At 43.1% G+C, this 13,334-nt stretch overlaps 2 protein-coding genes across 2 annotated transcripts in view; both read left to right on the top strand.

The window, feature by feature from the left end:
• LOC120552600 (NACHT, LRR and PYD domains-containing protein 1-like) overlaps positions 1–13,334 on the top strand; it is a 735,215-nt gene that overhangs the window by 70,009 nt on the left and 651,872 nt on the right.
• Positions 1–13,334, top strand: part of dnah5l (dynein, axonemal, heavy chain 5 like) — a 163,975-nt gene that overhangs the window by 51,921 nt on the left and 98,720 nt on the right. The window contains 11 exon segments of the mRNA XM_039790785.1: positions 837–948; positions 1,617–1,745; positions 3,212–3,411; positions 4,672–4,825; positions 5,594–5,704; positions 6,459–6,614; positions 6,734–6,862; positions 13,003–13,023; positions 13,026–13,119; positions 13,122–13,183; positions 13,185–13,220. Of these exon segments, the coding sequence (XP_039646719.1) occupies positions 837–948; positions 1,617–1,745; positions 3,212–3,411; positions 4,672–4,825; positions 5,594–5,704; positions 6,459–6,614; positions 6,734–6,862; positions 13,003–13,023; positions 13,026–13,119; positions 13,122–13,183; positions 13,185–13,220 (1,204 nt within the window).

Raw genomic sequence — 13,334 nt, 5'->3', positions numbered from 1 at the left:
GTTCTTGTTCTAACTTATAAAGCTTTGGTAAAGCATGGTCAGGCACCTGTTTATATCTCGGACCTGCTCCATCTGTACACTACTAACAGGTCCCTCAGGTCTTCTAACTAGGGACTGCTAGTGGTCCCATCTGCACTTGCTTAAAGGTTCAAAGTGGCTGTTGGTCTTTCAAGAATTTCGGGAAAGAGACTTCGGATAGAGTATTAGGGGACCACTAAGGTCTATATAAAAGAGACTTCAGATCCAGTATTAGGAGACCACTAAGGTCAATATAAAAGAGACTTCAGATACAGTATTAGGGGACCACTAAGGTCTATATAAAAGAGACTTCAGATATAGTATTAGGGGACCACTAAGGTCTATATAAAAGAGACTTCAGATACAGTATTAGGGGACCACTAAGGTCTATAAAAGCATCCAAAGAGCACCATGTCATGGGACCTTTGAAAACTAAACCGTTCCTTTGAAGCGGTGGCTCCAAACCTGTGGAATGTCCTTCCTACTGTCTTACGTTCTGCAGTCTTTGTTGAAGGTTTTAATAAGCAGCTGAAGACACACTTGATTAAATTCACTTTTGACTCATGTTTGTAACTTTGGGTTTTAGGTTTTAATCTTTTAAATGATTTTCATTGGTCTTTCTTGCTTATTTTCTGTTGGATCTTACTATATTTTTACAAATGTTTATCATGTGAAGCACTTTGTGACTTTGTCTGTAAAAGGTGCTATATCAAATAAACGTATTATTGTATTATTATTATTTAGCTTCTGTATTTCCTATCGCCACTGGCAGCACTTATTGCTCCGTATCTCACTGGGTCTTCTTTTGTGTTTTAAAGGATCCGGAAGCTTCCAAAGGCGTTGAAGGAGTGGCAGGCCTTCAGAGATCTGAAGAAAACCATCGATGACTTCACTGAGACCTGCCCTCTGCTCTACATGATGGCCAACAAGGTCTGACTGTTTGACTTCACGTATGGCGTTTTTCCACTACATGGTACCTGCTCGACCCAGCTCGACTACCATGTAGTGGAAATAAGCCTTTAGAATGAATGTAAAAGTAGGGTGCGAAAGTGTTTGATCAATCAGCGTTGTTAGACACATGTCACGCCGCTGACTAGGGGCATCATTTATAAAACTATACGGCAAATTTGTGTCAGAAGTGGGGTACGAATGAAATGTGACACACCCCAAATTGATGTGAAGTTGTTGGAGTTTTAGGATGTTTGGAGGGCACAGTGTAGAGTGACAACATGTTGCAGACGCAGTTAATGCCCCAGCCTCATGAGGTTGGACTGTGCTGAAATCCATGGATGGATGGAGTGTTGGATGGATGGATGGATGGATGGATTCATTGTTGGATGGATGGTTTCTCTGAGTGCTCCTCTCTGTACAAGGGCCCAAAACAGGACAGAGATCCAACAGGACAGCTCGAGGCAGTCAGAACCGGCTCCTCGTTAGCCAGCATGTCTTCCTCCAACTGCTGAACTGGAGATGCTTATACGTACATTTGTCTCATCCTGCATTGACTACTGTGACACACTTTTCTACTCACTGAGTATGTGTGCTCTGGATAGTGAAAGCTGATAAAAATAATGTGTTTCTCTGACCGTGTCCTTCAGGCCATGCTGTCCCGACACTGGACTCGTCTCAGCGAGCTGACCGGTCACAGCTTCCACGTGGAGTCGGAAACTTTCTCCCTCAGAAACATCATGGAGGCGCCGCTGCTGCAACACAAAGAAGACATAGAGGTACTGATGCTGAAAACACGGCAGCTTTTAACACACAGACGCAAATAAAACCTCCGTTTAACCTAGTCTCACTTTGTCAGATCCTCCTCCACAGCACGCTAAAGGAAGGTCTGGCTACTCCACAGAGCATTCTGGTTTAATGGCATTTCTTTAAACCAATCAGATCAATCAGAATCGGCATGGGCGGCACTAAGTTCCGCACAGAGCCGCTGCCAAATATTCGTGTTAGAGACATTTAAGATTGGACAGATAGTCTAGCTAGTAGTCTGGATTTACCCTGCAGAGTTCTGAGGAGCAGTTAACAATATCATCCTCCAAGACATTTCTTAGTCTCAGTCCTTGCAAACCATGTCTTTAATAGGTTTTAATATTAAGAACATTAGCCTGTTTTACAACCAAGTAGTTACAGGAACGTAGTTATAGGAACATTCCACTTATAAACAGTTCTACTAACTACTCTCTCCCAAAACCAGTTTTGCCATTTGCATTCACACTGGCCAAGTGGCCATAGGAACTGACCTTTTGTTATTATAAGTTATTATAACACAGCCATCTAACCACCACTATGTGGAAAAGGGAAAAGACCTGAAGTAGGAGCTGAAAGAGTTACAGGAACTGCGGCCAGAGGAATTTAATAATCCCCAATTTGGTCCAGTCAGAATACGAAAAAACAAAGGTTTCTAGGAATTGCAACAATCCCTCCGGTCGGAAAGCGGCAATTATGAAACTCAGTGCATTTATTTGTTTTAGTCTCACAAGTTCTTAGAACCAGTTTTTAATAGAGGCCTTTGTTGGTGGTATTTTTATTAGTCTATGTTTCACATAGAGGGGTTGTCCGACATGACCATCAAATGTTGGGAATAACATTGAAAAAACAGAAATCTGGAAAAGTTTAAAAAGACTTCAGTAAAGCCAGGACAAGAGTAATCCAGGAAGTTCTACAATAACGCTGAAAAACGCGTCAGTAATAATAATAATAATTCTGAAAAGTCAGGGGTGCTTGTTAAGATTACTTATAACATTTTAATAACCGTAATAATACTTAGTGAGGAAGGAAGTGGGAAGGAAGAAGACAGAAGAGGACACAAGGAAAAAACAACGAAGGAACAGGAAAGGAACGAAGAGACTAGGAAGGAAGGAAGGAAATAATGAATGAAGGAAGGGAAGAATGAACAGATGCATGGATGGATTAACAGATTGATTGATGGATGGATGAATGGATTGACAGATGGATTGTTGGATGGATGGATAGATTACTTATAAAATTTAAATAACCTTAATAACTCTTTTGGAAATTTAGCAATAACCCTGGAAAGCCTGGACTAATCTTGACAAGCGGGAGGTTGCAAACTTTTTGCAATAAACCATGAAATTATGGCAACGTTTTCAGCTTAAACGGTAAGAAAGTGCTGCCTCTGTGTCTGAAAGAAGGCATCTGATTGGCCTGTGTCCCCCGCTGGTGTCAGGATGTTTGTATCAGCGCGGTGAAGGAGCGGGACATCGAGGCCAAGCTGAAGGACGTGGTGGCCGAGTGGAGCAGCCAGACGCTCGCCTTCGCCTCCTTCAGGAGCCGAGGAGAACTTCTGCTCAGAGGAGCCGACACAGCCGAGAAGATCTCCAACATGGAGGACAGTCTGATGGTGCTGACGTCACTGCTGAGCAACAGGTGAGGGGGTGGGGGGAGGGGGGCAGAGACAAGGTAGGAAGGAGGAGTATAATTCCCTCAAAGCACTGGCAGGCACAAGTGGTTTTCTTGCTACAGGTTTATTTGAAGCTTCTCCTCCAAATCCAACCGTGAAAACTAAAAACACAGTTTAACGAGAAAATAAAGACCACATTAGCTTAATATGAACATACGATGACATGCACAGCATGTACAATAATGTTCACCAAAGTAAAATACAGACACGAAAGAATATACCTCAACACACAAGGGAATAGGGGTTTCCTTACATCGCTGACATCCGCTATAACAACCTTAAAAGTTTTATCGGAGCATTACATTGAAACTGTCCCAAGAGGCCTTGCGTGGAGACTTCAAAATGAAAGCTCTTTACTCTAACCAAATAAAAATCACCAAATAATACTAAATGCAATTTATATTTCTAAATTATGACATTGGTTTGAAAACAAATTATACATTATTATAATGTAATTGCAACAATTACAAGGAGACAAAGTAGGAAGGAAGGATCAGACAACAAAGTAAGAAAGAAGGAAATGAAGGACTTGGGAAGAAAGAGGGTTGGATTGAAAAGGAAAAGAAAAGGAAAAGGAAAGAAAGAACAAAAGAGACAAGGAAGAAAGAAAGACTGATGGAAGGAAGGAAGGAAGGAACAGACAAGGAAGGAAGGAAATGGGAAGGAAGAAAAGAGGAAACAAGGAAAAAACAACGAAGGAAAAGGAAAGGAACGAAGAGACTAGGAAGGAAGGAAGGGAAGAACGAATGGATGCATGGATGGATGGATGGATGGATTAACGGATGGCTTGATGGATGGATTGTTGGATGGATGGATGGATTGACAGATGGATGGATTGTTGGATGGATGGATTGATGCATAGATGAATGAATGAATGAACTGTCTGCCTGTGGTCCTCTGGATGGATGGATTTTTAAACAGATGGATGGATGGATATTTGGATGGATAGTTGAATGGATGGATGGTTGGATTTTTGGATGGATGGATGGATGGACAGATGGATGGATGGACTTTTGGATGGATTGTTGAATGGATGGATGGATTGTTGGATGGATGAATTGACGGATGGATGATGGACGGATGGATGGATTTTTGGATGGATTGTTGAATGGATGGATGGATTGACAGATGGATGGATTGTTGGATGGATGGATGGATGGATGGATTGATGCATAGATGAATGAATAAATGAACTTTGTGCCTGTGGTCCTCCGTCCTGCCTGCAGGTACAACGCTCCGTTCAAGCCGACCATCCAGCTGTGGGTCCAGAAACTCTCCAACACCTCTGAGATCATCGAGAAGTGGCTGTCGGTCCAGAACCTCTGGATCTACCTGGAGGCCGTGTTCGTGGGCGGAGACATTGCCAAGCAGCTGCCTCAGGTCACATGACCGTCACGTTAAATCTTTTCAAACATTTTGTCTCACATCAGATGTTAAAGCGTAACTCTCGCCAAAATGCAACCTAGGGGTCTTTTTGTGAATGTACCAGAGTCAAACTTTCGTTTAAAAGCATATTTAGGACGGAAGCACCACTTTTAAGATGTACCGTATTTTCATTTTTTGGACCTTTTGAATGGGAGTGCTAGGGGCACTTTTATGCTAGCCTCAAAATAGCTATTTTCAAAACACTAAGAAGGCTAGACACAACATGAGACTTTGCCTGAAGTATCACCAGGGGCTCTACACCTTAACTACACCGGTGCACACGGGACATACTAAATCTGGGGCTACTTGTTTAGATATCAACTCGTTTTGACTGCCGAGGTGGTAGCGGCTGAAAACAACAAGAGCTACGGTGAGTTGTTCAAAACCTTTCTTTTTTGTAAACTCTGGGTACACAAACAATGTTGTCAACGCTTGAGTTCATGTGTACAGCCCATGGTGATACTTGGAGCATAGTTTCATGTTGTGTCGAGCCTTTTAGTGTTTTAAAAATAGCTATTTTGAGGCTACCATAAAAGTGCCCCTATTACTCCCATTCAAAATGCCATTTGACCGAAAAACGAATAGACGGTAAATCTTAAAAGTTGCGCTTCCGTCCTAAATATGCTTTTAAACGAAAGTTTGACTCGGGGTACATTCACAAACAGACCCTAGGTTGCATTTTGGCAAGAGTAACGCTTTAAGGTTTATCTTTGACTCGTGCAGGAGGCCAAACGTTTCCACAACATTGACAAGTCGTGGCAGAGGATCATGCAGCGGGCGCACGAGCTTCCCAACGTGGTGCAGTGCTGCGTGGGAGATGAGACGCTCAGCCAGGTGCTGCCCACGTGCCTCTGAGCAACACGTCACTCACATTACTCTGCCATGGTTGTTAAACATGAGACTGTTTCTGTATCCGAATAAAATAATGGACGTAGCATCTGTGACATCACCCGTTGGTTTGTGGACTGCCATTTTGAAGCCTCTAGTCTGGCAATTTGGCCATCGCCATTTAGTTTTTTTTTACCTAATGTGATGATTTTGGCAAGGGCGTAGCTAGGGATGATGACACGGCCAAGCCAGGGTTGTTTATGGTTGCAGTGGCAACATTATTATGGTCTTTATTCCTTAGCTTTTAATCCAGCATGATAGGTTTTGAAATTGTCTGTTGCATTTTAACTATTTACTGTTTAATGTCTATGTACAGCACTTTGGTCAACTTGCTTGTTTTTAAATGTGCTTTAGAAATAAAGTTTGATTGATTGAGTTTGATTGAAAATGTTTACTGAGGTAATAAATCAAGTGAGAAGTAGGCTCATTTTTTCACAGACTTCTATAGAAACAGACTTCTGTTTGGTGCCAGGTCCTACCAAGAGCCTGGGTCTGTCCCAGGTTTCTCCCTAAAAGGGAGTTTTTCCTCACCACTGTCGCACTAAATGCTTGCTCTTGGGGGAATCACTGGAATTGTTGTGTCTTTGTAAATTATAGAGTGTGGTCTAGACCTATTCTATCTGTAAAGTGTCTTGAGATAACTCCTGTTATGATTTGATACTGTAAATAAAATTGAATTGATTTCTTCCTCCACCTCCAGTTGCTCCCTCACCTCCTGGAGCAGTTGGAGTTTTGTCAGAAGTCTCTGTCCGGTTACCTGGAGAAGAAGCGCTTGGTTTTTCCTCGTTTCTTCTTCGTTTCTGACCCCGCCCTGCTGGAGATTTTGGGCCAAGCCTCTGACTCGCACACTATACAGGTAACACCCCCTTACATAAACACATTTGTTCCAGTTATTATTCCCCCTGCTCTCATTTTTCATAGTTTTAAAATGTCATATTTAGTCCATAACTGTCTCTGTCTGTCTCTGTCTCTCAGGCTCATCTGCTCAGTCTCTTTGACAACGTTAACAGAGTTGTTTTCAATGAGAAAGTCTACGACCAGATGATCAGTTTTCAGTCTCAGGAAGGAGAAACTGTGGAGCTGAGCCAACCTCTCCTGGCACAGGTACACATGCACGCACGCATGCACGCAAACAGCATCGGTCGACCCCTAAAGGCCTTTTTACAGTCGCCGCAGCCGACCTGGCGCGCGCCAATGTGACGTCAAAATGACGTAGATCTCTCGCTGGTGCGCCAGGATTTTAAGTTTAAGAGGTCGTGCAGCATTCAATTTTTTCAATGACATGCAACAAAGTCGGAATTTCCAGGATTCTCAGAGTGACTGCAACAGTGTTCGAATTATCTTTTTGTCTTCAAGGGGGTCTCTGTATCTCATAAAAAAAGTTGGCACACCCCGCGCATAGCCTAACAAGGCTATACAATTAAATAATATAGGCGCAAGTGGCGCTTTTGCGCAGTATGCACACAGCAGAGTCTTTTGCCACGAGTCCAAGTCAAGTCTCTGGCCATCTGATCTTTCCCATAAATCTTATGAATAGTGAATTATTGTATTTGTGTGTATCGCTGACAGAATAAAGCACATTACAGTATAGCCGACTTCATGCGAGCAGGTCTTAGTGACGTCCTGAGAGTTACTTTGAACGTCTGTCTCTCAGTGCTGACATTTTAAATGAATTACTCTTCCACCAGAAACGTACAGTTGGACAGGTAGGAGGTTAGGAGCTTAACCGTTGGATGTTTTGTGAATACAGCAGCCGAACGGACACAACAATTAGTTGGCGTTTTATTTTAGTGGTGGCGATTGTTTTTGGGGCAACTGCCACCCTGCCTGGTTGGTAATCCAGCCTTTGCTTTGGCTCTAGAAGAAAGAGGCCTTGAAGATTGTACATCATGTCTTATATTAACTCCCACTGGGGTTTCTGTTTCAGATACCACAAACATGCACGCACCCACCCACGCCCAAACTACAGCATGTTTGGTGTTTGGTTGTGGTTGGCGAATACGGTCCACTAGACAGAAGTTGCAATACATGACAGTTGGAGGCTCCTACAGCCTCTGGAGACTCTGAACCAACTTCCTGCCCTGAACTGTGATACAAATCAAACATCCCTGCACACCATACAGCACAAGGTGTGCGTGTGCTTCCTGCATGGGCTCACATATGGCATTTCCCTGTTCATTCAAATCTCACTGTGTGTGTGTGTGTGTGCGTGTGTGTGTGTGTGTGTGTGTGTGTGTGTGTGTGTGTGTGTGTGTGTGTGTGTGTGCGTGTGTGTGCGTGTGTGCGTGTGGTAGCGTGTGTGATGCGTGTGAAGCGACACTCTGACTGTACGAGAGATTCCCACCGTGTTTTCATTTAACATGACACCAAAGACTCAACACCACATTAAAGCATCGCGTTGCAGCGGGGAGCGTCCTGTGTGGGTCCCTGGAAGAAAACTTTCTAGTGTTCCTGTGTTTCTTGGCTCTTATTGGGCAAAGATTAGAGGTATTGACACTGATACTATAAAGGATACCAAGCATAGTGAATGTCACAATTCACGGCCCAAACTCAAAGGGACGCTTGTGAAGGAGGCAAGGCAGCAGCAAAAATTTTTAAACTATTCCAGGTAGTAGAATGTGTACAGTACACTTTGTGTGATGCCCGATAGTCAAACTGGAAATGTCCCTGTCTTTCTTCCTTTTTGGGATTAGGCTATGTTCCCCGTTTTGATCTCGGACGTCTGGTCAGTTTATATCATATATCAGAATATTCTATTACTGTTAAGCCCACTATGAATATTAAAATACGCCGAACAATGTGTCATGTATCATAGCTACGTGTATGACCTTTGCAGCAAAAAAAAAAAACGCGTGAAAATCGGTTTGGTATTCAGCGAGATAGGATTAATTAAATGCGCGGACAGCTCATTGCACCTGCCAACCAGTTTATACTGAATGGAGCGGGCGACCGGTCCAAGATGGCGGCCCTACGTCTCGTCAGCGCCAGTAGGCAGTAGCGTTCGATGCCGCGTCTACTCTATATTATGTCTATGTGTTCAATGGTCATCACATTCTAGAACTTGTTATGCGGAGTGACATGTCACAGTGTGACACATTCTAAACATTATGATGGCATTCTATGGTTCTGTTTAGAATACATCCCTGGGTGCTTACAGCCAGTTAACAGTCTGATCTCCTTAAGGACGCATCTCTTTGTGTGACAGAGTTCAAAAGACCAAAGTTTCCGTACTACAACGATAGAGCAATACTACTCTACACTGCAATACTCCACTATCGCCACAAATACTTTTGTTCAGCGATCATGGCAACAATGCCGGCGACAGTCGTTGAGGACCGGAAGAAAGACCAACTGGAAACTCAAGAACGAATCAACCAGCTGGTCTCCGAAAATGCTGGCCTGGAAGAAGAGAAAACGAAAATCCTGACGGCTCTACGTTCAGAGAGAACCATAAGGAAAGATGTCCAAAAGGATAGTAAAATCAAGGAGGAAGCAGAAGAGATTCACTCTCTCAGAAAATCTGAAGGCAGAGAAGAACATCTCCCTGTCAGCCAAACTCCACTGGACTGATGAGTTCAACCCGGGTCGTCGGGCTCTTGAAACAGGAGCAAGAGAAGACAAGAGACCTCCAGGAGAAGAACCAGAATTTAATGGACAAGAGCGCAAAGCTCCAATCTCTGGCAGAGGACAATGATCGGAAGTTGAGTCATGTCGTCCAGGAAAAGGATGATCTGATCAGCAAAATAACGAAGGAAAAGACGGCTCTAGAAGTAAAGTATTTGGAGAGCAAAGCCAAGCTTGTGGAGAAGGAAAGGCAGATCATCCAGAGGGAGGCAGAGTTTGAAACAAAACTCACCACTCTGGAAGACCAAATGACGTGTGAGCTTCGGTGCAAAAGAGAGCTTTGGAAACGGCACGAGCTGGAAAGAGAGGAGAGAGAGATGGAGTGGAACAACAAAGAGAGCCAAATGGAGAATAAAATCAAGCTCTTACAAGACAAAGTCTCTACTCTTCAGAGTTCGAAACCACAGCCTCCAGGAGTTTGAAGAGATGAGCCGAAGGAAAGAGGAGTGTATTACCAGAGAGAGCCAAATGGAGAACGAAACAAGCTCCTAAAAGCGCAAAACTCCTGAGAGTCCAAGTCAGTCTCCTTAGCCTGCAGGAGCTGGCTCTAAAACGGATAAGGAGAAGCCCAGAATGAAAAGGAGGAACAGAAGACCGAGAGGCGGCAGAAAGAGGCTGAAAAGGAGAGAAGGAGCAGAGAGAGAATAAAAGCAGAAGGAAAATAGGAAGCAGAGAAGAAAGAACTGAAAAGACTGAAGAAGGAAAAAGAGGAGATGGAGAAAAAGTCAAGAAGAGAGGAAGGAGCAGGCGAGAGAGAGAAGAAGGAGTTTGAAATAGAAGAAAGATTTGAAATAGAAGAAAGATTTGAAATAGAAAGAAGAACAGGAGCGGGCGGTGACGGGAGTGACAGTGAAGAGGAGCAGAGAGGAGAGAGAGAGAGGATTAACATCATCAACCTTTCTCTCCTCCACTTCACCTCGAGCCCCTCCCCAAAAAACCATGTGATCTTGGTACATGTCCAATTTCACAGACTGGCAGATTAAACTAGTGTTGGTATACTCCAGGTGATCTGGTTACCTGCCACATCTCACAGACTTACAGGTTAAACTAGTGTTGGTATACTCCAGGTGATCTGGTTACCTGCCACATCTCACAGACTTACAGGTTAAACTAGTGTTGGTATACTCCAGGTGATCTGGTTACCTGCCACATCTCACAGACTTACAGGTTAAACTAGTGTTGGTGTACTCCAGGTGATCTGGTTACCTGCCACATCTCACAGACTTACAGGTTAAACTAGTGTTGGTATACTCCAGGTGATCTGGTTACCTGCCACATCTCACAGACTTACAGGTTAAACTAGTGTTGGTGTACTCCAGGTGATCTGGTTACCTGCCACATTTCACAAACTTGCAGGTTAAAATTTAAAAATAGTGTTGGTGTACTCCGGGTGATCCGGTGTTACTGCCACATTTCAATTCTTAAAATAAATGTTTTTTTTAAATGACCTCTTATCTGTGCATTTGTCTTTTTAAATGGGTTCAATAAAAACACATCTACTGTGAAAACCTGACTGCAAATGTTTCACATATTGACCTTTTTATTTGATTGAACTGAAGATGATCTTTCATTTTCACCTTCACACAATATGAAGTGATTCTGGAGTCTAAAGGCACGTTCACACCTTTTTCAATGTTTTTTTAACAGTCACTGGTTCACACCTTTTAATTCTGTAGACTCGGTGTGATTCGGGGTTGTAGTTTTTCACATGTTCGTTTAGCGCTCACACTGCACTTTGTCAAGTGCACCAATCACTGTAATCAAATGGTCGCTGGTCTCTTAGACAGAATGTCCGAGTGAAACTCGCTGACACTTCCTGGTCTGAGAAATAATGGAGCAACATCAAATTTATAATGTATTGGTTTTTAATATTTTTAGAAAGCGAACAATAAGCAGCTGACAAGACAAGTAAGTAGAAGGTTATGGCATATATAAGTTGAAATTGCAAGCTAGTAAATGCATTGCTTTTTGGTTCAGTTCCTATATTAAGGTCAGATTGCCTTCTCACCTAAAAGTGAAACCAAAGTCTAGTGCACTTGGGGCCGAACCTAGACCCCCGTTTCCATGCGGACCAGAGTTTGGTTGTTTGGTCCCCACCAGAGTTTGAATGAGTTGTCAACATCCACCCCAAAAAAAAACAAACCGGACTAGTCCACAAAAACGCTCCAGTGTTCAGTTAAAAACAGACCAAACTGCTCGAGGTGTGAAAGCATCCTAAATATCTTAATATGAATATATTGTTAGCAAATATAAATCAGCCTATTTGTGAAACTGGCCTATAGTTAAGGTAGTCACTAAGGTCCATAGACACAGTAAATCCCAAAGGATTCACTGTGCCACATGTTTAACATTAAAACATGATTTGTAAAATTATGCCAACAATTATTATTTTAATAGCTTAGTATTCTAAAAAGCTATGTAAAGGCTTTAGGCCGCTCTACACGTTATAGTATGCCCAGTTATTTATGCAACTTAATTGTATACGATATATGTAGTATATTGCTCTCTCTCTCTCTTACAGTTAAGGGTTCCTTGGCTTAGAAAAATGTTGAAGACCCCTGGCTTAAAGCATAACTCTCTTACTCTTGGTTTTTTTTGTGAATACACCCGTGTCAAACTTTAGTTTAAAAGCATAATTAGGACGGAAACGCCACTTTTAAGATATACAGTATTTTCGTTTTTTTTCAGTCAAATGGACTTTTGAATTGGGAGGAAACGGGAGTGCTAGGGGCACTTCTATGATAGCATCAAAATCACAATTTTTAAAACACTAAGAAGGCTCGACACAACATGAAACTTTGCTCGAAGTATCACCACGGCCTCTACACATGAACTCCAGCATTGAGAACATTGGTTGTGTACAAAGAGTTTACTAAAAAGAGAGGTTTTGAACAGCTCAGTGTAGCTGTTTTTTTTCCGGTCGCTGTCCATCTCGCAAGTAAAAAATGGTGGGGGAGTAGAGTAAAGCTGGAAAGCTCCTTAAGCTTAGTTCCATATAAATGCCACGGATAATTTCTTGTTTTGCCATTAGTGAAAAACAATATTGGCCTTGTAGTTGAAAAAGGAGCCTCATATAAGAATGACATTTCCTCCTCTGTAAGGTCCGTTCATTCTCATTAGGAGATCGACTATTTTTGACTGAGAAAATGGCTGATAAGCGTAAACAACAACTGCTAACATGAGTTGCTCAAAACCTTTCTTTTATTAAACTCTGTGTACACAATGTTCTCAATGCTGGAGTTCATGTGCAGAGCCCCTAGTGATACTTTGAAGTCTCTCTTGTAAACTTACTGGGTTAAGGTGAGTTATTTTATGGTGAATGAAAGGCTCGATCCCACCAAGTAGCTCATCCAATCAGATCGAAGCATTAGCGGCAATACGGCTGCCAGTTCTCGCGGTTGTTTTACCTTTTCCTTCTTCTTCTTCTAGTCTGTAGAAAGGACAACGTCGGTAGCCTTACCTCATTAGCGCCACCTCTGTTCAAGGAAGACTGCAGCTAGTGTGACCACTACGCCAAGTATAAACAGTTATGGCGCTCCCATGACGTCACAATGGCGTGTGACAGGTCGGCTCGCGGCAAGTACACCGGACACCTAACAGTTCAACGATGTCTCTTCCAGGGGAGCGTGGAGGTGTGGTTATGCACGCACTGCTAGCTGGTGTGAGGCAGACCCTCCACGCCATCATCCGTCAGGCCTACCTGGCCATCAGCGACCCACAGCTGAAGCTGCTGGAGTTCAGTCGGCGTTCCCAGCTCAGGTCGGCCTGCTGGGCATCCAGATGATCTGGACCAGGGACGCCAGAAGAGGCTCACGTCCTCAGCAAGGCTGACAAGAAGGTGCTTTTATTTTGAAAAACAGGAGCAGAAGGGGTGTGTGTGGGGGCAGCGGTGGAAGAACTTTTCAGATCCTTTACTTCCGTAAAAATACCACACTGTAAAAATTCTCTGTTA

The sequence above is a fragment of the Perca fluviatilis genome, chromosome 22, assembly GCF_010015445.1.
Source record: "Perca fluviatilis chromosome 22, GENO_Pfluv_1.0, whole genome shotgun sequence".
Lineage (NCBI taxonomy): Eukaryota > Metazoa > Chordata > Actinopteri > Perciformes > Percidae > Perca > Perca fluviatilis.
Note: the sequence above shows the minus strand (reverse complement) of the source record. Positions and strands in the feature narration are given on the sequence as shown.